General features: G+C 43.7%; 1 protein-coding gene across 1 annotated transcript in view; it reads right to left on the reverse strand.

The window, feature by feature from the left end:
- LOC306977683 (cadherin-6-like) overlaps positions 1-24738 on the reverse strand; it is a 191573-nt gene that overhangs the window by 92779 nt on the left and 74056 nt on the right. Inside the window, exon 2 of the mRNA XM_079576096.1 lies at positions 836-1201. Coding sequence (XP_079432222.1) covers positions 836-1078 — 243 coding nt within the window. The 5' untranslated portion in view covers positions 1079-1201. The remainder of the gene's footprint in view (positions 1-835; positions 1202-24738) is intronic.

Consider the following 24738-nt stretch of genomic DNA (forward strand, 5'->3'; position numbering starts at 1 on the left):
ATCATTTTATGGAAAGCCTGGAGTCAATAGGGGCTTTTCGACAGGACCAGACCGGAACGGACCAGTGAGGTTTGAGGGGGTCCAAACCGCTCCAGTCCCAGACCACTTCAGCCATGGGGTCTGGAGCGGTTTGCAAACTAGACTCTATCATGACTTGTTCACAGAAAATATAGGGAATTTTGGCCATCTCTACACGCCTGATTTAGATGTGGAAACATTCAATAAAATGATATATTTGTACATATTTCCACGGTTAAAACATACTTAATGATCCAGGGAGAGACTTGCCGCTGCTGCTTCTTTGATCTGACGGTCTAAAAGTTTAAGTGAAAGGGGCGAGATGCAAGTTCGCCATTTTATGCTCACTACTGCCACCTCAGGTCATACGTGTAACTGCACCTTCTATATTAAGCTCGTGGATGACGGCAATTCGGACCCGAAGTAACAACTTTCTGAGTGACAGTGCAGGATTTTAGAGGCAGTTGTGGTGAACAGGTCTGGGCTCATTCTACTCATTTTTAACATTTTTAAACTCTGTATAGTCCCTTTAACATACATCACATAGCAACGCTGATTTTTACTTTCACTTCTGTACGGATTGAGCCTAGAGGCCAATCAGAGATGGGCCGACTGTATTAAAGTCTATTTTATAAGTTAGTTTCGGAAAACATTTGCATACGATTTTTCCTATTGCTGTTCAATTTAAAAAATATAATATAGAATAATTATACTTTTTTTTTTGTAGATGATCATTATGTTCAATTATTCGCCCCTCCCTAAGAGACTCATCTGAAGGTCTTCATCAGAGCTCTGCACAGCGATGGCGCCGCCTTACCTTCCCGACGTACTGCATGTCCGTGCCCGTGTACTCCTCCAGCAGAAAGAACTGGTTCCACATCCAGCCGCGCTTGGACCTCCGCAGGGTCCAAGCGTTGGCGTCGTGTCCCGTGAGCGCCCCGGCCCCCCTCGCCCTCCCCAGCGGAGTCCTCTTCTGCCCCGACCTGAGCGCCGATCCCGGTCCGCTCGCGTAGACTGCGGTGCCCAGCAGCGCCAGCGCCAGCAGTCTCCGGATCTCCATCGCCGCCGGACAAACCAACTTCTCGATTCGATCCCGAGGTGTCTCTGGTCAGACGTCCTGCCCGGCCCACATGCTGGACTGCACGAAACGTCCCCTGGATTCGGGATGGGGCTGTGGCGGTGCCTGGAAGACAAGAAGGTAATTCGTAAAACATTTATGAGTCATGTTCAGAACCGTAACTGCCAGATTCCCCATTCTCCGTGTTTGCAAGTCGACTTATCACGCAAAATGTACTTTCTTGAGGTTTAAACCCTCCCTTCCTTCCTTCGTCAAAGACAGACCTGGAGCAGTATTTCACAACATTCCCGCAGTTTGAGTTAATCCTCAGACAAAGCTGTTGAATTTAGCGGTTTCTTCTTCTACGGCATCATCGCCTCTTTCTGTACTTACACTCATTGTTCTAATCCATGACTGTCTTCCACTTTTTCAAAGCCCAGAATCCAACATCATTGACTTATGAGAGACCAACAGGCCTGAGAATCATGAGGCCGTCCTTCTGTGGACCCACCACCTACAGGAGGAGCCATAAGGGCTGGTGCAATGTGATTTGGGCTCCAACATCTGCCCCCTCTGAAAATGTCACTATTTTACATCATATAGCCTGGATAATAAGAAAGAAAGAAAAATAAAAATGCCTCTTGATTATAAGGGGGTGTTTTTTAAGCAATACAATGCAAATAAACCAGGTGAGAAAATGTGTTTGACCTCTCAACCCCCACCTGAACTGAGCACATTTTCTCCCGTTTGGAATTACCTGAATCTAAAGGTTCTTGGGAACAAAGCGTCAGAATAATGATATAAAACAAGAAGAAAACGAGGATGAAAACACAATAAAAAGCAACAACATAGTGACAAAAAAGCGATGAAAATGCAATAAAAAAAGCCACACGAAATCAACAAAAAAGTCAAAAAACACCCCAAAAAAAAAGGTGGCAAAAAATCTATAAAAGTGCGGCAAAAAAGTTATTAAAATGCAGCAAAAAAATTGACAAAAACTCAACAAAAAAAATCTCAAAAATGTGATGAAAATGCAATAAAAAGCCACAAAAAAATCAACAAAAAAGTTACAAAAACGAAATAAAAATGTGACAAAAAAGTGGTTAAAATGCAGCAAAAAATTGACAAAAACTCAACAAAAAAAATCTCAAAAATGTGATGAAAATGCAATAAAAAGCCACAAAAAAATCAACAAAAAAGTTACAAAAACGAAATAAAAATGTGATAAAAAAGTGGATAAAGTGCAGCAAAAAAGTGACGAAAAACCACAAAAAAAAATTGGCAAAAATGTGACAAAAATATCTACAAAAAAGCAATAAATGCAGCAAAAAAGTGGCAAAAATTGCATGAAAAGGAGCAAGATAAAAAGGAAAAGACCAGCTTTGTAGGTCTTAGCTTTCAAATAAGGCTTTACACTGGCTTCAGTCCAAAGCTTTTAGATTCGAACTGCAGAGAATGCACTCGGTTAAGGTGGGTGTTAAGAGGTTAAAAGCTGCCCAAGTGTCTTGCCCAACGCCACAACAACATCCTGGTTTCTACGAGACCAGAACCGAGAGCGGCGGCGGAACCGAGAGGACAGGATCCAATTTATTAGTGTGTTTTTTTTTTCTTATTATTTTTATTTGGCTGCAGCGTTGAAGTCAAGACGCCGGTTTGGAGAAACACTTCAGCTGGAATTGAGTGCGGCGCCAAGTGCAGACAAGACAGGGGAAAAAATAAAAGAAAATGATACGAGTCGGGGTTGCTGTTGTTTTTTTTTGTTCAGAGAGGGGGAGAAATAACAGAGGAGGATGAAGTGGAGATTGGGAGCAAAACAAGAAGCTGGAGTTAGAACAACAGCGCGACAGGGAAGAGGGTTCATCTGAGGAGAGAGAGATCCGGCAAAATCAGTCGGCAGCGTATTACTACTTACTCAAAGTATACGGCAGGAGAAAAGGTAATAATGGCAGTGATAGTGCAATCTAAAACCATTGTCACAATCAAAGCTATAGTGTCTGAACTATGTTTCACTTTTAAGACACTGCTTTCATATCAAAAAAAGACCTTTTATGCATAAAAACAGACAATTTATATGAATAATTCCCAGCCATGTCTCCAGTAACCACGCAGAGACTTGTGCACATTTTTGCTACTGCTGTCTTGTGTTTTACTGAATAAAATAGCAGCTTTTATTAACCTCTTAACCCCCACCTGAACAGAGCACATTTTCTCCAGTTTGGCTCCTTGAAAAAAGTGTCAAAATAGCAACAAAAAAGTAGAAAATGTTAAAAAAAAGAAATAATCTGAAAAAAAAATGTGACGAAAATTCTATAGAAAAAACTGCGTGAGGAAAAAGATCCATTTAGATGAGCTCTGTCGGTCTTAGCTTTCAAATAATGATCCCAATGTGTAGAATGAGCCCAGACCTGTTCACCACAGCTGCCTCTAAAATCCTGCACTCAAACAAGCTGTTACTTCGGGTCTGAAGTGCCGTCATGCACGAGCTTAATATAGAAGGTGCAGTTACACATATGACCTGAGGTGGCAGTAGTGAGTATAAAATGACCAACTTACATCTCGTCTCTTTAATAAATGAGTTAACGCTTAATTCATCAAGAACAATTCATTAGTTAAGTGTGACTGACACTTAATAACTACTTAACCACTAAGTTAATGCCAACACATAAAGAACAGTTACTACTTCACAGACTTAAATTATTCATTGTTTTGTTGCATTTTGAGATAATGGTAACTTGTTTACCTTAATAAATCCTTTCCGTAGTCCCTCTGGGGGTAATACAAGTGTTAACGGGACGGCTGGGGGGTCTTTCATCGCCCCCTGGTGTCTCTGGCCAGAAAACCACAATTGCAACTTCGCAATACACACTTAGGGAATCACAAAGAAGAAGCTAACAGGCTAACAAGAAATGCTAACTGTGGGCTAGCACCACTTAAACACTATTTAAAGCCAAGTTTGAGTGAAAAAAATGATCTCTATTGTGTAATTGGATGCACAATATCCCTCTGTCCCTTTGCCTTTTCTGTCAGCGTAGTATTTACTCTCACGAAAAATTAATGAGTAAAAAAACCACAACATGCTACAACATCTGCAGTGGCGCTTATGGCCTCTAGGGGCATGACTTACTTAGTACTGCTTTATATTTCTATGTCCCATATACATCAATGAAGAAATCGTGTAGCTTTATGTCTCACCATATAAAAAAACAAAAATAAGGCCTGTACAAAATGAAATTGGACTGAATCATTTCTGCTACAAGGACACTTCAGGGAGCCGTCTGATCTCAAACTCAAACAAACAAAAATCTTGACTTTTCTCGAAAAAACCTGCTCTCAGGTCTGTTCCGGTTTGTTCAAGTTTTCCCAGCAGAGTCTCATTTCGAGTGCCGTTCCTCTCAGACGTGACCCCCCCGCCTGACGCGACACGAGCTAGCGGCGCTTAAATCTTCAACAGCACTTCAGACAAACCTCGTTAGCCGCTAACCTCGCTAATTTCTTTTCAAATGCTAACAACGCGCCACTATCAATATTCATACAACCGCTTTCAGAGACGGAGACGCTTTCATGACAGCAAAGATGCGTGGGAATTCTGTCTTCCATTTTCTTTTCGGAGCCGTTCACGGGATTGTTCTCGGCTTGTGCTTTTACTTCGTAGTTTAGCTTTGATTACTGCTTTGCACTTTTCACATTTTCTCAATGAGTTTCACAAAGTCGTCACCAGAAATGGTTTTGACTTCACAGATTGTTTACACTTTCGAGTGCCGCTGCGCTGTTTTTGGGCTGTTTTTGGGCTGTTTTTAGCTGTAGAATGACAACAATCCGGACCATTTTTCATGATATTTGTAGCACCACAGCGTATTGTATGTTATAGCTATGGACACATGATGTGGCTCGTTTGAAAGGCGAGACTCTAAGCCCTCCGTAGGTGAAAGAACAGTTTAATTCTACGTGCCTCGGTTCCTCAGAAATCTATGCTAAACAGAGGCTAGTTTAATCACTGTTTTTTCCCCCTAGAAACTGAGATAACGGGGGTTTTATGCAACTCTCTCCTTTCTGATTAACTCCTCTCCAAATGCCTAAATATCTCAAGTCAATTTTCAACGACAACATTGTTGACACGTTTTGAAACACCGCGTGTTCTCCATCATCTGGTTTTTGGATTGAAGACTTTAACAGGATGTTTCTCAGCCACCCTTGGATCAATTTTGACCATTTAAAAACTCAGAGAAATGTTATAATCTCAACTGTTTCGATCTGTCCATGGGAAGATCAATATTTGATCGGCATTTATTTCACTTCTGTTCATCACAGAGCTAGCAAAATCACACATATTGTGTATTAGAGTGTCTAGTTTCGCAAAAAAAAAAAAAACTCACACTCAATGTGTTGAGTATGAATCTCATTCAGGAAATGCAAGGAATTAATGTTTCCTACATAATCCAACATTCATAGTTAAATGCCTGATGAGAATCACACAATGTAAAGAGTGTTGAAAAAGAAGAAAAGCCAATGCATGAAAAGTGTTTCTAAACCTTTGACCAGAATTGTTGTTAAAGGAATATTTCAGGATTTTTGACATAGGGCCTCATTTCCTAGTTATCCAGAGTGTTGCTGACTTCTGGAGATACTTTTTTTTGTGATTTATGCAGTTCTTCTGTTTGGAGAGTTTCGTGGTGCTAGGCTAGTGCTAGGCTAGCGCATTTCTACAATATCAGCTAGCCTGCATTAAAAACAGTCTGACCCGCTCCACAGTGCACCTGAGGCAAATCACTTATAACACCAGACTAACCATATATATGTTTGTGTCGATAGAATCATTTTAACCATTTTGCATTTAAAATATCTTATATTTGAGCAGCATCAGCTTCGTGTTTGTATAAGCTACACATCGACGGAGGGATCTGCTAGAAAATAGTCCCTCAAAATGCGATCATTCATGTGATGCAAGGTCAGTTATATTAATTTGAATTCTTCAAATATAAGAACTGCATGAATTACAAATAAACTATCTCCAGAAATCAGCAACACTCTGGAAAACTAGGAAATGAGGCCTTATGTCAAAAATCCTGAAATATCCCTTTAAGGTAACGTTAGGGCTATAGGAAAAGTGTCAGTTCTTGTCTTGGAAATGTATGTGTAGCTCATAAAAATCTGCATGCAAACCTGAGAGGCTGTTAGTAACTTTCCACCCAAACCGTTTCATAAGTTCATAATCCATCCCTCCCAAGGGGACCATCTCTCACTGACAATGCAGCAAAAGCGAGACACTGACAAGGACTTAAAGACTCGCATGTCCCGACCACAGCTCCTCCGCACAGTCCCGCAATAAAGACTTTAAGAACCACTACAAAAAAAAGGGCTACAGCAGCTCCTTCAAACACGCGCACCCTCTCGAAAACTCGCCTGACACTGAGCAAACAGCTGCGCGGCGCCCGCTCAAACGCCGCCTGGATTCTTTAAGCCCCTTTGGTGTTTGGGAGTTGTTTGCCCTCCCTGCTCTCAAGTTCAACGCGAAAGCAAATAAACGAGGAGAGAAGAGCGCGCGGCCCCCGTCTCCGCGCTTTGACAATCCGCTATCAAAAGTCCGGCGTACGTTCCTCGCGCCGTGACAGACGTGCGGTTCGTTTTTGCCGTGCCGGCTTCAAAAAACGCAGGCAGAAAGTTGGAACAAGTCTGGTCCTTGTTTGCCGGCATAAAGCGCAGCGGTAGCACTGTCACGCCGATGCTTTGTCTCTTTGTAGATGCCGCGGTGAAAAGAAACGAAGAAGAAAAGGGATGTTGTGAAAGCCGCCGCCGCTGCTGCTGCTGGATGTGCCGCGGTCGGTGCAAGAACCGAGGGGGGTAAAAAAAAAAAAAGAAGAAAAAAACAAAACAAAAGTGTTGAGGCGACACGGGAAAACAGAATGGCTTCAAAAAAAACGGAGAGAGAATTGATGTAACAAAGCCAGAAGCGGAGAAGATCTGAAACTCCCAAACGTGGCTTTCTGTCGCGTGACTTCTGCGAGTGTGGCCGCCATTTTGGAGATCATGGCCCTTTTCGAAAGCATCTGTATCTGAAAAGTGGTGAGATATCTCCTTTCTCCTTCTCTTTCTCCTGAACCTTGGAGGCTGACGTCATGAGGTTGACATTGAGGAACCTTTTGCAGGAACAGGATCTTCAGCAGCTCCGTTTTCCCGTCAGGACAATCTGAGCCGTCCTAACCCAGCGGAGAGAACAACCAGGAAGCTACATCCTACAAAACATGCTCCATATCCCCCTGCAACAAATTTATTACCAACAGTACAAATATAATCCGAGCAACTGCAAAGGGCTTAAGTTCCCTTCTTGTAAAATGTTAACAAAAGTGAGTAACGTTGCATTATGAGTTCATTGATTTCCTATAATAAAACTTTCAGATGCTGCTGTGGCTCGAACGCTGCATGAACTGCTTTACACTTTCATATATTTAGGATAGAGCTCCTGTTTTTATTTAATAAAATGTCTGTCAATCATTTCACACTTGCACAGAGGTCGACAGCTTCGGGAGGCAGCGCTGTGGCCTGGGGGATTGTTCTTAGCTCCTTATGGGCTGATGAGGAACATCCTTAGGTTCTTTTGCTAAAGGAGGCACTGAAGGAAACATCCCAGCTTCTTCCTGACACATTTGCAGAGCCGTGGGAAGATATTTTAGTTAGGGGGCGCTGAGGGACAAAATTTACCCCCTAAATACTTTTTCTGCGCATTAATCCTATTTATTAACCTGCTAACTCCCGCCTGAACCGAGAGCATTTTCTCCAGTTCAGCTTTACCCAAATCCCGTAGGCCAGTGTAAGACCTCATTTGAAAGACCTACAAAACTGAATTGATCTTTTTCCTCACATCAGATTTTTTTTCATCACTTTTTTTGTTGGGCAGTCATCTCATTTTTGTCAAATTTTCGTGATTTTTTTTGTCATTTTTTCGTCAAATTATTCCCATTTTTTTGGTCAAATTCTTATCAATTTTTTGTCAAATTTTTCTCACTTATTTGTCAAATTTTTGTCCACTTTTGTCATTTTTTGTTAATTTTTTGTCACTTTTTCGTCAAATTATTCACATTTTTTTGTCAAATTCCTATCGCTTTTTCGTCAATTTTTTCCTCAATTTTTCGTCAAATTGTTGTCACTTTTTTGTCAAATTTTTGGTTATTTTTTGTACATTTTTTGTCACTTTTTCTTCAATGTTTTTTCACTTTTTTCACATTTTCATCCTTGTTTTCGTCTCAGTTTTGTTGCTATTTTCACACCTTTTTTCCAGAAGCTTTTGGACTGGGGTCAAGCTGGAGAAAATGTGCTCGGTTCAGGTGGGAGTTAAGGGGTTAATGTTGCCTGCAGTTCACAAACTATCCACCAGGGGGTGCTGCCGCGCCCTCAGCACCCTGGGTTCCCATGGCCTTGCATTTGGACGCTCCTTGTCACGGCTGACGATGATGCACGTCCAGATCTACGAAGAGGAGGAGGAGGTTCCTAAACTTATTGACACTTTTAGACGCAGTTCCTCATTCCTTCTCCTACACACTTCCGCTAATTCCTCTGTGAAGGCACCTTCAGAAGTTCCTTGAGTTGGAGCTGTGGCTTTCAGACGGACTTTTCTTCATCCGACAGAACAAACACGCCCCTTTACCGTCCCAGCACAGCCATCAGTTCAGAAGTTTGACTGATGACACTTAATTCATATTCAGAATCATTTTTATTGCCATTGTCAGTGAACAGGCCGTCTATAATTAAGCTTCTTCAAAGTCTCATCGCCGCTTCCGTTTTCATTAACAAACATTTATGACTGTGAAATTAAATAACCCTTCTAAATAAATGTGGAGCCGGAGTTGTTTGATGTCTGCAGCTCATGGGGCCACTCTCCGCACATCTGCTCAGTCTGTGGCGATGCTGTACAATAGAAATAAAAAGGAAAAAGCGGGAGCACGTCTCCCAATTCCAATCGCCTCTTTAATCCAGGGTGCCAGGGACAGTAAACTGGGATGAGGGGGCTTAATTGCTTTCACACACCTGGGACGCTGTGCTGAAGAAGTCGGACTGCAGAGGGCGCTGTTGCTTTACCTCTACCAGCGCCAAAACCAAAACAAATGATCTAATACAGCACATACCGTAAATGCTCTAATATGGGCCTTTATTAATCAAGGGCATCTAGGACCAGGCCTTTATTGGAACCAGGCCACAATTAGAGACAGGCCTTTATTTCTATTTGAGCAAAAACGGATGACCAGGAAAATGAAGAAATACGAGATTTATGTCCATTTGCACCTAATATATTAGGTTAATTTATTAATTAACATTTCAAACCCTCTCCCAGCGGCTGGAACATTGACGCCTTTTATTTTGTCGGGACAACAGGAAGTGTTTTGTTGCTGTTAGCGGAGCTTTGACATCAATGTCACTGCAGGTTTCTGTTTCATTTTTACTGGACCGGATTATTTGTTGTTATCTCGTGTAAAAGGCGAGTTTAGACGGAGCGTTTGTGTTTGTGATCGATCATGAGACAGACCCGAGAGAAGACGAGACGCTCGCGCTGATCGGAGGAGTTATTTTGAGGCGTGGGACTGACCTGCACACGGAGCAGCTGGACGTGCTTTGCGGACGCAATGGAGACTTTATTAAAACCCTGGAGGGTCACACAACATTTGTTGCTTTCCCTGTTTCCAAATATAGTCACAGGAGGTTTGAAAAGTGGTTAAATCTGTGTCAAAGTTACGCTCGGATCAGCTCCTCTGCAGCGTCCCCCCCTCGGCCCGGGTTCCCGTTTGTTTACTTCCTGCACGTGAGTTTTAATTTACACGAGTATGACAAATTCCTAACATGGGAAATGTTTCTACCGCTATAGTTTCTAATAAAAGCCCCGGCCTCTGTTAGAGACCCGGCCGCTAATGGAATACAGGCCAGTGTTAGAGAATTTACGGTAATTCCACTTTGCTGTTCAAAATGGCCGCCCTGACTTGGCGTGACGTCATTGCCAATCCCTCGCACCACGGGAGAGCTTCAGAAACTGTCATGAGCCAGATTTCTGCACTTTGTAATTGATTTCCTGTATTCACACCCCGACAGAGATCTGCTGTAATGATCTCTCTGTCCACATGTCAGTCTTCACGATGACAGGCAGCTCGTCTATCTGAACTCTCCCCCCCATCCCACTTTGCTGTACTGTATGGGCTTATGTTGTTGAGCATGAGTCTTATCTGCATGAAAGCGCGATCGCACGCTGTTACTCGCTTGTATCTTCGGGGACAATCTGCTCGGCGCGCTTTGTTATCAGCCGCCACAGAATGCCAGAGGAGGCCGCGGGCAATGTCAGGCCCAGTTTATTACCTAAAGATGGGTGTAAAGATACGGCGGGACGGACCGCTGCCAACCATGTCGAAAAGGCCCGACATCTGGGGGCGGGATGTACAAGCTCGGAGCCGCCTCAATCAGGGCGATATTAAGGGGATTCGCATCACCGAAAGGAAAAGCAAAACGCGGGCGAAAAGGATGGGTTTCATTGTGTAGACGGGGGTTTTTCTACTTTAGACAGATCACAGCGAGAGAGAGTGCAAAGACACATCACAATGGGGGCCTCACCTTGAACTAGACACCTGTAAGTTCCTGTACGCTGCATTTTGGAAATTTTCTGAAGAGTTATTAGACCCAAATGTGTAGATCCGATGCCTATCACCGCCCAAATCCACATAACCAAATCATTAAATCGATGTAAAAGTGAAATAAAACCAATAATAAGGTACCCGTGGAAATGTTTTTTGTAATGTATTGTTTTTTCTTTAAATTCAAGACTGTTTACATTGTAGGTTCTCACTTACAGAATTATGTTTTATAGAAAAAGGTTTCTTCAAAATAGCCACCTTTTGCTTTGATTACTGCTTTTGACATTTTCTCAATGTGCTTCAGGTTGCAGTCTCCACAAATGAAGCTTAAGCGCAAATTCAACATGGAAGACGTACCTACAGCCTTCACTCATTGCCTCATGATCAGCAGCCTTTACCAATCGTCCAATCACAGCCCCAGCTCAAGCTGCACCTCCGCGTCAGCCAATCATCGCCCAGGATCCCCTTCTTAAGCACCCTGGTCAATTACTCGGCCGTTTCCCAGCCGTGCTGCGCCCTTCCTCTGCCCCTCCTCTACCTGGCCTCTCCTTGGCAATGGCAGCCCCGGGTCGTCCTACCATCAGTGTCTGGGCTCCGGTGGAAGATTCATCCATCAATACCATGTATTCCATATCACTACAGGAATCTTCCGCCGGGGTTAGGGGGTGCTCAAGGACAAGATTGCCCCAAAAATCTTTTCTCTGTGCTTATTTCCTATGTTTTATTATTGCCTGCAATGCACAAAACATCCACCAGAGGGTACTGCAGCACCTTCAGCACCCTGGGTTCCCAAGGCCTGAAGCTCGTTGAGAAAATACCAACAATAAAGGGTGGCAATTTTGAAGAATTCAACAATATAAACGTATTTTTAATCATTTGACCCTTCTTTGTTTCCCATGTCTTTAATGTCTTTATGTTTAATGTCCAAACGGGAACTGAATACAAGATAAAAAGCAAAACAATTATCATTCACTTCCAGGTCCTACGCTAATCATAATCCCTGTCGAACCACATTCAATCGGGTAGTTTTTGTACAGCACAACATCACCAAAGGAGTTGCCTCACAGGGCTGCATTGTATGGTTCACAGTACAGTATAATGTATTGCCCAAACAAATGTAATTTCAGGGTGAACAGTCAGCAGCAGATGGAATATCCTTAGACCCTCACTCGCAGCAAGGAAAAACTCAAAAACCTCGAGGAGAACCACAAGCAGTGTACCTACGACAGGCTTGTTTACAGATAAATTCAAGGTTCAAGGTTTCTTTATTGGTTCCCACAGTGAAATTTGTTTGTAGAAGGGAATACAGCAGTCCACAACATATATAACACATCAATGTCCGATAAAAGGCTCATCCACGTCACTGATTTCATGGCCACACCGCTTTATAAACAGGCAAGTTTGTTTGATGGAGACCAACCAAAACACCAACCATAGTCAAGCCAAGATGAAATGAAATCAACCCCGATATTGAGTGCTCTAGTTCCAGCTTGTAATCCATAAACATCAGCAGAACACCTGAACAAACGCTTAACCACCATCTCATTTTTGCACGGCCTCTGCAAAAAGATGCTAAATACGGTGCGGGGGTCCACGGCGAGGGGGCGGGGGGAGAGTAGGGTTGAAGGAGAGGTAGTTTTGTCCTGTCAGAGCAGCGTCAGCGTTCGGACTCGGGACCTGTTCATCCATTAGCCCACAGACGCAGCAGAGGAGGCACGGCCCGGGATCTCCTGAGCTCGCACAAAATATCGGCAGCTTCTAATCCCCACAGCGCCGGCACCAGGGGACAAAAGAGACGGAGGGAAACTCTCACAAAGGCCTTCGATCGAGTAGAAAATGCCCCGATATGTATTACTTTAGAGACTTTATCAACACTATAGAGTCAAAAGTCCTCCTAAAATGACTGTACTGGATGTGGATTAGGGCTCTTCGTTCATTTTGATTGAACGGACCACCTGGGTGACCGAGAATAGCTCGACTTGAATCCCTGAGACAGATGTGGACGTGCCGGCGATGAATCCTGCGACGGCGCGGATTACAAGTCGGCGTAAAGAGCCGCACGCTGACCTCAAACAGTCAAATGTCGGCCGTAACGCTCACACGGAGTGGCACGAAAGACTCTCCCAGCTACAACACGAAGTGGAAGTAACATTGCAAAGAATATGTGGAGTACTCAGCAATTTAATGTCTTGGGAAAGCATTACCGAAAGTGACGGGAGTGCAAATGCCACACAGAAAGGCCTCACCTCACCGCAAATCCAACCTGTTTATAATGAACTGATTCTCATTCGCCACATTCGAATATTTACTTTTATTCTTCGCACCACGTCCATGTGTTTCCGTCCAGCGCAGCCTCCATATAACATACTGTATCTTGTCTTATTTTCCCAAAAGTGGACACAAACTTTCAACATCCACTCCCACAGTCTGCCTCCCCCGGTGCAAAAATACCCTCGCTTCAACAGCCAATTTTAGAGGCAGTGTCCTCACTTCCCCCAAAGCGCCGGAACTCGGCAAACTCTTCCCAATTTCATAAAGCACTTCATATGGACATGAAGTATTTTCATTTCTGTCACACGCTGTGACACCACCTGCTGAAACGATGATTAATGGCTACAGTATTCGCTTCATTCCGTCAAAAAGTTTTTTCAATGATTACATCATTGTCAGGCTGTTGGGAATTCACTGTCCAACGATGACAAATGTTAGATCTGATGACTACAACAGACAAACACACACATACAAAAGGAGGGGAAGTTCAGTGCTGAATCCAAAAATTAAATATTAATAAATAAATAAAAGGTCCTCCATATACAGTATATACAACGGACATTGTGTTGGTGGTGGACAAAGAGCATGACATTTCAATATCAAGCGATTTCAAAGTCAGGAAAAAGGAACACGAGAAACGAGAGAAATACCAGGGGCTCAGAGCAGAGCTGGAGAAGGTCTGGAGGGTGAAGGCATCAGTGGTGCCGGTGGTTGTTGGGGCACTTGGGCAGTGACCCCCAAACTGGAGGAGTGGCTGAAGCAGATCCCAGGAACTACATCAGACATCTCGGTCCAGAAAAGTGCAGTTCTAGGAACAGCAAAGATACTGCACAAAACCCTCAGGGGTGAGGAAATAATTTCAAATAATATACTTGATTATTATTTTTGTTTTATGATTGTTTATATGCTTTTTATGTATTTTGTATTTGAATTTAAAATTTTTATACATATGTTTTTGTTATAATTTCTATTATATTTACATTGATTATTTATATTTTGTATGTTTTTTTTGTATTTGCATTTTCAAATTTAGCATTTTCTATTTTTGTTAATGTTTCCCATTTATTTTTCCTATTTAAATATAATTTTATTAGTATTTTCACATATTTGCATGTTTATTTAATTTGTAATTGTTGCTTATTATTTCTATCACCATTTATTATTTATTTATTAATTTCAATTATTCATTTTTTTCAATTCATTTCTATTATTTAAATATAATTTCATTCATAGTTTGAATGTTATTTATTATATTTATTTTTTGTCATTTATTTATTGAAATATTTTGAATGCATCTTTTATTCATTATTCATTCATGGAGCTCACATTACTGTCATCCTTTTTTTTCTTCTTTTTTGCAGTTCATCCTCCTTCTTAAGCTATCTATCTGTTCATGAAGAATCTTGTAACATTCGAGTGATGACATTTGAACATTATGGCGACTAATTGTCCAGAAGCATTCATGAATCCTCCATAACTCCGGCAGAATTGGCGCGGTACAGTTGCCTATCCGGCGTCTCCATTGTTTTGAGCACTGTTGGCTGTTCGCATGAGTGAAGGGGGGACTCTGTGTTCGGGGACATTCATGTTGACAGCTTCTGCGGCGGAGTGCCATTCGAGATGGTGTCTCCAGGAGGGAGGGAGAGGAGGAAGAGGAGGAGGAGGAGGAGGAGTATTCGGTGGGCGATTCCTCCGTGGGCATTATTATTAGGAGAGCTGACAGTCTGTCTCCTTTTGCGCCCACCTCCGAACGCACACGCTCTGTTGACCTGCGAGTTTTTACAGTTTTCACATCTCTCTCTCTCACCCCCGTCGACACAAAGCGTGCAGAGGACACATGCAAAGCGCCCAAACGCCCAGAGACAAGGCTCAAGACACCGTATCCTGTGCATCTTATTGAGTTATTCTTAATTTCCCCCCCGTACCAGAGCCGGGCTGAGCTGACACATGCGAAGTGACTGACTGGGTGCCTGGGCCCGCAGTGCCGAGCCGCGGGGGGTAGGGGGCGCCCTGCAGGGGTGGGGGAGGCTATAAACTGCTGCCCATCGGGACGTGATGTTTACAGGAAAATAACCACAACAGCGCGGCGCTCCCTCGGATTTCCCATATGTATTTATTGACAAATGTTGACATGTTTGGTGTCCACGTGTAGCAGGAAAGGCGACCGAGGTGACCCTGTTATCCAAACATGGTCATTCCCTTTCCGGGGGACAGAAGCAACGAAAGACTGGGAGAAATGTTGCCTCTTTGCTGTTTTTCTTTCCACTCTTGCAACAACATCTCCACTTGAGTAGCTCCTACAGACTCTAAACTTCCCAGTCTTGGACATAACAAGATTTTGAAAAGTTTTTAAGGGGGATATTTTAGTATCTAATTCTTTGCTTGATAAGGCTATATCCACACAAAGACAAAACACTTATATTTTCAGAAACTTTCTTTGCAAGCATGAAGCCAGCTGAGTAAATGTGTGCATCCACATGGGTCGACTCAGGTCTGTGAAAACGGCGCAATTCATCCTCCAGGCCTGTGTGAGGCGCTGTGACGCTAACACAGATAATAGAACAAGATGTAGAGGAAATGGAAACAGTGAAAATGAAACTGATTTAGGAAGGATTTAGGATCTACCGAAGAGACGAGGAGGTGAGTTTATTCTTCAGATGTAAAAACCTGTCAGTGACTTTTACTGTCGGTCCAAAAACACAGACTGACTCATGTTTTTCTACTTGTCACCTGTGGCTTGTGGACTGCAGTGGAGCAAAGAGGAGCGGAGTCAAACCATCACAGATGGTCAGGTCAGTAGATTATGGATCACAGACACCACTCTGGAGCTTAGTAAAAGTTGTAGAGACGTCGTAACAACGGCGCCACGTAAACGGCATTTTGAGATCTTTCCACTCTGGGACCTAGTTTGGAAAATGTTCCTTTACAGACCCCCAAAATGCAGGGCTCGTATGGACGATACACTGGACTGATGAAATATCTTTGCGTTTGGTCGTCAGCTTGACTTCATTTGGACAGGGCCTTAACCTCTTACCACCCGCCAAAACCAAATGCATTCTCTCCTCTTTGCCATTGTCGTCACTTTTTATTTCCCTTTTTTTTTATACCCTTTTGTCACTTTTTATGCCACTTTTGTTACTTTTTTGATGCATTTTTGTCACATTTTTTGCTGGATTTTTGTCTTTTTTTTTGCTGGATTTTTGTCTTTTTTTTTGCAGGATTTTTGTCACTTTTTTCCTGGATTTTTGCCATCTTTGTCAATTTACATCCTCATTTTCTTCTCGTTTTTTGTCGCTATTTTGAAGAAGCTTTTAGATTTGGAGAATTTGGAGAACAGGAGAAAATATGCTCAGGTGGGAGTTAAGAGAGCTTTGAACTGCAATTTTTTTTTTTCTACTTTTCCACTTATGACTTGCTTATTCAAAAACTACATTTTTAGATATCAAAAATCCCCCTGGAAAGAAATCCTTGCTATAACAACAAAATAAAACCATACATTCAAACCTGGCTCGATCCATTATTTCGATTTTGTCTCTGAATATCTGCAATTTTGGCCATTTTTAAAGCAGTACAAAGTAATTCTTGCCCCTAGAGGCCATAAGCGCAACTGCAGGTGTCGTAGCAAGTTGCAATTTCTTAACTTATTAATTGTCTGAGAGTAAATACTACACTGACTGAAAAGGCGAAGGGAAAGGGGGATATTGTACATCCAATTATACAATGGAAATAATTCTCAAACTTGGCTGTAAATACTGTTTACAGTGACGCTAGCCCGCAGTTAGCTTTGCCCGTTAGCCTGTTAAGGTGCGTACACACCAAAAGCGTCCACGCCTCCAACTTCCATGTTAACCCTATGTAGAGGCGCTTCAACGCGCTTCGAAATGCAGGCAAAGCTGTCCGCGCGTATTGAGCGTAGCAAACGCGAGCGGATGTGGAAGAACGCGCGTCAAAGCCAGGGAGAACAGCGCGGTGAGCGAACAGGGAGGCCACGCCCACTGCTTCATGCACTCAAGTAATCCAATCTACACGTGCGTTCATTTATGCCTTGTTAACCAATCAGGGATGCTGACTGGGCTCAGGCGTCACCTGTTACCTGCAACAAACCATGCCCGAGTCGGACTCGGTTCCGGACTTTGGCTGCTTGGAGGAGGTGGGCCAGAGCGCGGCTCGCGTTTGCTCGTGTATGCGCACACGCACGGATACAAGCGGCTGTTGTATGGGCGGGTGCATTTGTCACGTAAAACAGTGAGAAAAGGCTGTATTTATCAAACAGAGCAGCGGCTGCCTCGCTCTCGTCTCCCCGGCCCCCGACCGCTTCTCTCCCGGGCGGCTCCCCGGACCCCCGGCCACATAACGCTCGTCTCCCCGACCGCTCACTCCCGACGCCCTGGCCGCTTCACGCGCGTCTCGGGCTGACTATACGGGAGCGGCTGCGCTTCTCCCGCCCTGTGTCCGAGCTTCTCTGCTGCTGTACCCGGTTTAGCCGCAGGCTTTAGTCGGACAGATAAAACCTGCAGGTGCTTTTATCACTTGTGATTTTGGTGCGTGTTCGTGTTAAGTGCTTTGTTGTAACGTAAAGCGTAGACTTCCAGGAGTTCACCAACATAAAGCTGTTTAACCAGTGGCCGAAGCAGCAATGAATGACACAAACTGAGCGTCATATCTTCTGTTCAGGCTGTATATGACTCCAAAGAAAGGCTCAGCTGGCGGGACAGGGGAACGCGCACTTCTATATTTCTCTGCTTTATTAAAATCGACTGTTATTCACCACAGCCCTTTTTGTTAAACTGTAGTAAAATGCAAAGAAAAGTGGAGTGAAGAGATTTGACAGGGGTCATAGTAGACATTATTTCACGCAGCTTAGGTTTTTTTTCCTTCCTCATTATGTTGCGCTGCTGCTGCTCACGTGCACTTGTAAACAACTCCTCGTGTTCGGCCACGGCTCGGTTCGTTTGTGTAAGTGTGAGCGCGGGCCGTTCGGGGCATCCAGGCCTTTCCTCAAACGAGCTCGAGAGTGGCAGGTTCGGATGTCAAGTGTGAGTGCGCCCTCAACAACCGGTGGCCAGACACGCCTCCCATGTCTGACGCTTGCCAACCTTCACGCGCCAGCAAACAGGCGTTTGTCGCGTGTGTGAAGCGGCGTTGTTTGGCGTCCAACGAGAGGCAGATGGGGCGTGGACGCACGTTTGGTGTGTACGCACCTTTAGCCTCTTCTTCGTGATTCTATTAGCGTGTATTGGTTGCTCCGGGCCGGTGACAAATTCGTACATAATAAAATGGCAGAAGTTCCTTTCGAAGCCCATTAACTCAAAGGTTCAGTACGTTTTTAAACTATCTTGAGCTAGGCTTGGTAAGAAGTGAGAGGTGCCCCGATGGGAGCTCCAGGCTATTGTACGTGTTTTGGGTTCAGAGAATGTGACATCATCTGCAAATCCGACCCATAAGCCTTCTCACAGTGAGTTGTCCATCGAAATCCACCATTTCCCGTCGGCCATTTCCAACATGGCGTCTGCTTCTTCTCCCCTCCTTCCCTCAAAAACAATTTCCCCTCCTTCCCCCTCCGTTCGCTCCCAGCGCTCTCGACTTTATGAATTTCCTTAATTGACAGTGGCGCGGAGCATGTGGGACCGCCGAGCTATTGATTCGCTGCGGGCTGTGAGCGTTGTTGGAAATACCAGTTTGTCTCTGGGGTGGGCCCGGGAAGCGCTCCGTCCCGCGCCGCCTTTTTTTTTCTCCGATGGATTTCTTCATAATGTCAGGAACGGGGAGCTAATGCCGGGGCTCTGTGTACAAACCCCTCGCTCTCCCCCCGGGGGGGAAACGCCGCGTAGCCTCTTGACCGCGTTTGTCAGGCGTTGTGCGGAGAAACCGGCCCCCGTAACGCCCCCCCCCGACGAGGATGTTACGGCGTTTTATATTTATTCCGAGTGTCAGGGAGGGTTAAGGATGCCGGGGAGATGTCGGACGGGCCCGGCGGCGGTGACAAAACGCCTGCCGCTTTACCAAAGAGATATGAAAAGGGGAAGCAATGGCGACACTAGCGCTAGGGCTGCACAGTCGGAGGAAAACTGCAATACCGCAAATCGAACGAGAATCAAATAACGAACCTCGAGTCTTTATCCTGTCCGATCCACGTCTCTGACTGGAGTGAGCTGTCCAAGTCAAAAGTACTCAAAGAACATTTTCCAAAGGTTAGTCAATAAACACGTCCGCTCCAATTGACGTCAGGCTAAAATCTTGGTCGTGCGGATCAATGCCCGGTCCCGGAGCACGAGAATTGACTGTATTGGTATTTAGATGTGGCCCATATGTCCCGTTGTGGTCGTCCATTAGGTCTGAATGATTATGGGGAAGATTTGATTGCCCGTAGATTTGACCTTTTATTTACAGGATGCTAACGGAATTAGCGCACAATATGTTCCAAAGAAATCAGAATCAGAAACATCCTGTAATGACTAAGGCAAGTCAATATCGTTTTCATCGACATACTTACAGGCAGATACTTGTCTAGGGCTAAAATACAATGCTTCAGCACTCTAGAGCAGGGGTTCTCAACCTGGGGGCCGGGACCCACTAGGGGGTCGCGAGACAAATCATCATCAAATCATTTTTTTATCACATTTTTGTCACATTTTTTGTCATTTTTTGTCAATTTTTTGTAATTTTTTTGTCATGTTTTTATCACATTTTTGTAATTTTTGTGTCACATTTTGTCACATTTTTTTCATTTTTTCGTCAATTTTTTATCAAATTTTTGTAATTTTTTTGTAACATTTTGGTAATTTTTTTGTCACATTTTGTCACATTTTGGTCATTTTTTGGTTATATTTTGGTTATTTTTTGGTCATTTTTTAATCACATTTTTTTGTCACATTTTTGTCACATTTTTGTCATTTTTTCATCCATATTTTGTCAATTTCTTGTGACATTTTTGCCACTTTTTCATCAATTTTTTGTCACTTTTTTGTCAATGTTTTCTCACTTTTTTGTCACATTTCCATCATTGTTTTCGTCTCAGTTTTGTTGCTATTTTCACAGCTTTTTTTCCAGAAGCTTTTGGATTGGGGTAAAGCCAAACTGGAGCTCTGGTGCTCGGTTCAGGTGGGAGTTAAGGGGTTTAATGTCCCTGTTTTTCCCATGGTCTGACCCGGGTGGGGGTCACGATCCTAATTAACTGTTATAATGGGGGTCGCGGATCCAAAAGGTTGAGAACCACTGCTCTAGAGATCGGCTTAACCCTTTACAGGGCATATTTTTGGTAATTTCCGCTCATAATAATTTACATATGGCCTCCCTGCTGCACATCAGTAAGGTGTAAAAGCATGTAGTCCTCACTCACCCTATACAGATCCCACTACTGTGGCGTTTGACCAATCAGCAGAGACCGGTCGCTCTCTGCTTCCTGTTTACTCTGAAGTCTGAAAAAGACCCAAGTCTGACTAAATTCATGGTGCATTTCTTTACATAGCTTCAAAACTAACCCTGGTAAGTTGATGAAACTCTAATTGTATTGGTGAATAATTGTGCTCAGTGATGATATATGTGTTGGTTTTGGAGGGCGTAGTGAAATGAGTGAAATTACTGCATGAAAAAGGCAGGCACCATATTCACTTAAAGCTTAAGTTAATCAGTTTTGTCCATATTGTTGCACCTATTATTCATACTTACCAATAAACCCTAGGACTATGTTAAGTCAACAATATTGGAGGTGACTGACTCCGCCCACTGCACGTAAAGCACAGTCACATTAGAAAAGCTCTTGCCATGACAGGTGTGACGTCTCCTGAGTACCTGCACCCGAGCCCTGAAAGTACTTTTTGTATATTGTATCTACAAACCTTGTTATTTATTTTTACCACTTATAGGGCACAGTGAAGTGAAGATATTACTGCGCGGAAGTCAAAGTACTCCTAGTATTATCACGCCTTACAATATAGTTCCCCTTTTTATCCGCTTAGAAAATCCACATTGTTTAATTGTGTGTAACTATACTTTATCGTGTAACACTTCACGTAACTATATTTAAATTGGGAAAACGGAGAAGAGCTTGGTAGATTCTATCTTCACCTCGAGGAGAGGCTAAATGCTAAAACGTCTGTGCTGTGTATACGTGACTGAGGGCACGTGTGAAGACCAGACAGGTACAAATGAACTCGCCTAAGCTCAGGTAAGAACACATCTCAGCATGTAGAAATGGTGGCCTGTTCCTTTAAGTTGAAATGATGTATTTCAAAGTATTTCAATGAGTGCCCTATAAAGGGTTAAGTTTGAGTGTTAGGAGCATAACCGAATCACAGTGTCAGGAGCTATAGACAAAAAAACTCAAAGTTAAAGGGGCTAATTGCAAGTTAACCATTTTATGCTCACTACTGCCACCTCAGGTCATACGTGTAACTGCAGCTTCTATATTAAGCTCGTGCATGACGGCAATTCGGACCCAGAGCAACACCTTTCTGAGTGATTGTGCAGGATTTTAGAGGCAGTTGTAGTGAACAGGTCTGAGCTCTACACATTAGGACATTGTTGGAACATGTAGGGGGAGGGAAATACTGAATGTTAACATTTTTAAAGTCTGCATAGTCCCTTTAAGAACTCTTTGCATAATTGTATGGGGCAAAAAAACATTGTAAAAAGTTTCTTAAAATCATCTCAAAGTAGCGTTTAGTGACTCCTATTTGTGTAAACATTTTGTGCTGAAACAGACTGTTATTGAAAGCTGTGTTTCCGAGGCTCGCCCGTGTCCCGGGGCGCAGAGCTGTGGACGGCCCCCCCTCTGACAGTTTGCTCCCGTTGTACTGAAGGATGTGTCAAACGCGCAGAACAAATTTCCCTACAGGGGCCACGAAGTCTGATCTTGCATTTAAACATTTGCTGTAGTGAAGGGAAAAAAAAACACCCTTTACCAAGTCCTAAAAGTCGAACGTTTGAGCGAAGACACCCTCCCGCCGGCGGCCTCGGCGGCCCGCGCGGTCGGCCCGTCCCGGATGCCTGTTGGAGCGTTCACACCTCTGCGAGACGCTCCCCAGACTCGGGCCATTATCGACCGCGGGAGCCGTGTCTGCGGCGCCGCGTGCTCGCTCATCTGGACGCCGCAAATGGAGTGTGACGGCGCGAAAGGGGCGCAGGGTCAGCGCGGCGAGCTAAGTGGGCCACAAATGTACCTGGAGTCTGGACCAGGAGGATCGGGCACCAAAGTGCTCACCGTAGAATAAAGTTAGAACGGTTATCCAGTCACGGAGTTTGGGAGTTTGACTCTTAAGTGGAGTGTGTGTGTTCCCTGCGCTTTATCAATTCTTTTACATGAGGGACACGGTACTTTTTTATTTCTACAAAGTGGAACTCTTGATCAGTCAAATGTAAACTATACTCGTCCAGCCAGACTTGTGTGTTTTTTGCTGTTTTTGCATGTTTTAATCTCTTAAAGGAACAGGCTACCGTTTTTCCATACTGAGATATGTTCTTACCTGAGCTTAGATGAGTTGATACGTACCTGTCTGGTCTTTGTGTGTGCCCTCAGTCACCCAAAACGACCAAAGATGTTGTTAGCATTTGGCCTCTCCCAATGTTTTCCTATGGCTCCAAACGGGGTGAAGTTAGAAGCTCTTCCATGGACACAGACAGGTACGCATCAACTCGTCTAAGCTCAGGTAAGAACATATCTCAGTATGGAAAAACGGTGACCTGCTCCTTCAACCAAGTGCATTTTCCCCAGTTCAGCTTTATCCAAACCTAAAAGGTCACAGCCTATATGCCAGAATAACGCCTCATTTGAAAACTAAGACCTACAAACTCATCTAAACAGATCTATTGCCTCACATTGTTGCCACATTGTTGTCACTTTTTGAGAAACCGTTTTTCATTGCTTTTTTTTGTTGTGTTTTCGTCACAAAGTTGCCATGTTTTCATCCACTTTGTTGCTCTTTTTTCGCTTTTTTGCTGCATATTTGTCACACATATTTGTCCCTGTATCATCACATTTTTGTCGTCATTTTGACACTTTTTTTTAAGAAGTTTTTAGATTTGGGTAGAGCCAAACTGGAGACAATGTGCTCGGTTAAAGCAGAACTAACTAACATGTTAACCTTAATAAATCCTCTCCGAAGTCCCTCTGGGGGTAAAACAAGTGTTAATGGGATGATTGGGGGGAATCTCATCTCCCCCTGGTGTCTCTGGCCAGAAAACCACAATCGCAACTTCCCTGCCTTTGGGTCGTAGCCACCAACACACACTAATAGAATCACGAAGAAGAAGCTAACAGGCTAACTGGCAAAGCTAACCGTGCCATGCCATCGGTCCGACGTCTCGGTATTCTGAATATTTACCACTGAGCAGAAGTGCCACTAGTCCGACATCTCTCTTGCCTGAACCTGATTTTATTTTTCAAACCCTACTCAGTGGGACATTTAATGAAACGTTGGCCTAATGCGCTGACCCCAAGCTCGCTGTGGGCTAGCGCCACTTTAGCAGTGTTTACAGCCAAGTTTGAGTGAAATAAAAAAATTCTCCATTGTGTAAGTGACTACAATATCCCTCTCTCCCTTTGTCTTTTCTGTCAGTGTATTATTAAATCTCACGGAGTCAAAAAAAAAAGCGTGTCATGCACTGAAGCTTATGGCCTTTATAGGGGCATAAGTTACGTAGTTCTGCTTTAAAGCCACACCGCGTAGAATTTTACCCAATAAATAAAATTGAAATACAAGCATTTATTTTATGACAGATATTTTCATCGTTGAAAAATACCTCATAAATGTACAAACAAACAGTTATGAGGCCCACCCATCCTAAGATATGACTGTAAACTTTACTGGGAGTGGGTGCGTCTCCAGCTCGTCTCCATGGAGATGTGACGAAAGGCAGTAGAATTTGAGATTTAAACAGGGTAGTTTCTCATCCAAGTCCATTCTTTTATTACACACTGCAGTAACAGCATTTTCTGCGTCATTAGGAACATGTTTTGTTTTGCCGCAACAGTACAGTCCAAAATGTTACGCAGTGTACCTTTAAGAGGTTTATGGTTAATGTCTCTACGGTGTAAAACTGTCACAAAGTTCAGCGTCTTCTCTCAGCACATGTGAACTAAGGTCACATGACTTGTCTCATCGCGATGTCCAGAAGTCGACGCGACATTCTGCAAGTTTGTCAATCAAAATCACTCCTAAATAATGATCCATTTGGACATTCCTTTCCAAAAAAAAAAACGACACCCTATTTGGAGAAGCGTTTGATTAATATCTAGATCTGTTTCTGCGGCGTATAAGAAGTGTTTGCCATCGCAGTGAATCCAAACCCCAGAAAAAACCAATCCCTCGCGACACGAACATACATCAATTTACTTCACAGAGACAAACAATTTTCCCTCCGTTGCCGGTAGCGATTCCCGCCTGAGCCACAGGTCCCCGCTCTCCGCCTGTTCCTTCTCGCCGCCGCTTCATAATGTAGGTGTGTAATAGAACATGACACAATAATTATCTGCTCCCAGTTAAGAGCCAGTGTTTACAACCCCGCTCCGTCTGCCCCCCCCCCCCCCTCCTCTTCCTCGCGCCGCCTTCACTTCACATCACGTCCCCTTTAATTGTATTTATTAAAAAAATAGAAAAAAAAAACAAGACGCGCTGGTTGGAGGAGTAAAAAAAAAAAAAGAAAACGTAAATTGCAGCAAATTGCCTGTCATGCCTCGTGCAGGGGGGGGGGAGTCGGAGTCGGGCGCGGTGTAAGCGAGATTAATGGCCGAAACGCTTCGCGGAACCGCTCGCCCGGCTCGCCCCGGGATAATATTTAGAGTCCAAA

The sequence above is a fragment of the Gobius niger genome, assembly GCF_951799975.1.
Source record: "Gobius niger genome assembly, chromosome: 18".
Lineage (NCBI taxonomy): Eukaryota > Metazoa > Chordata > Actinopteri > Gobiiformes > Gobiidae > Gobius > Gobius niger.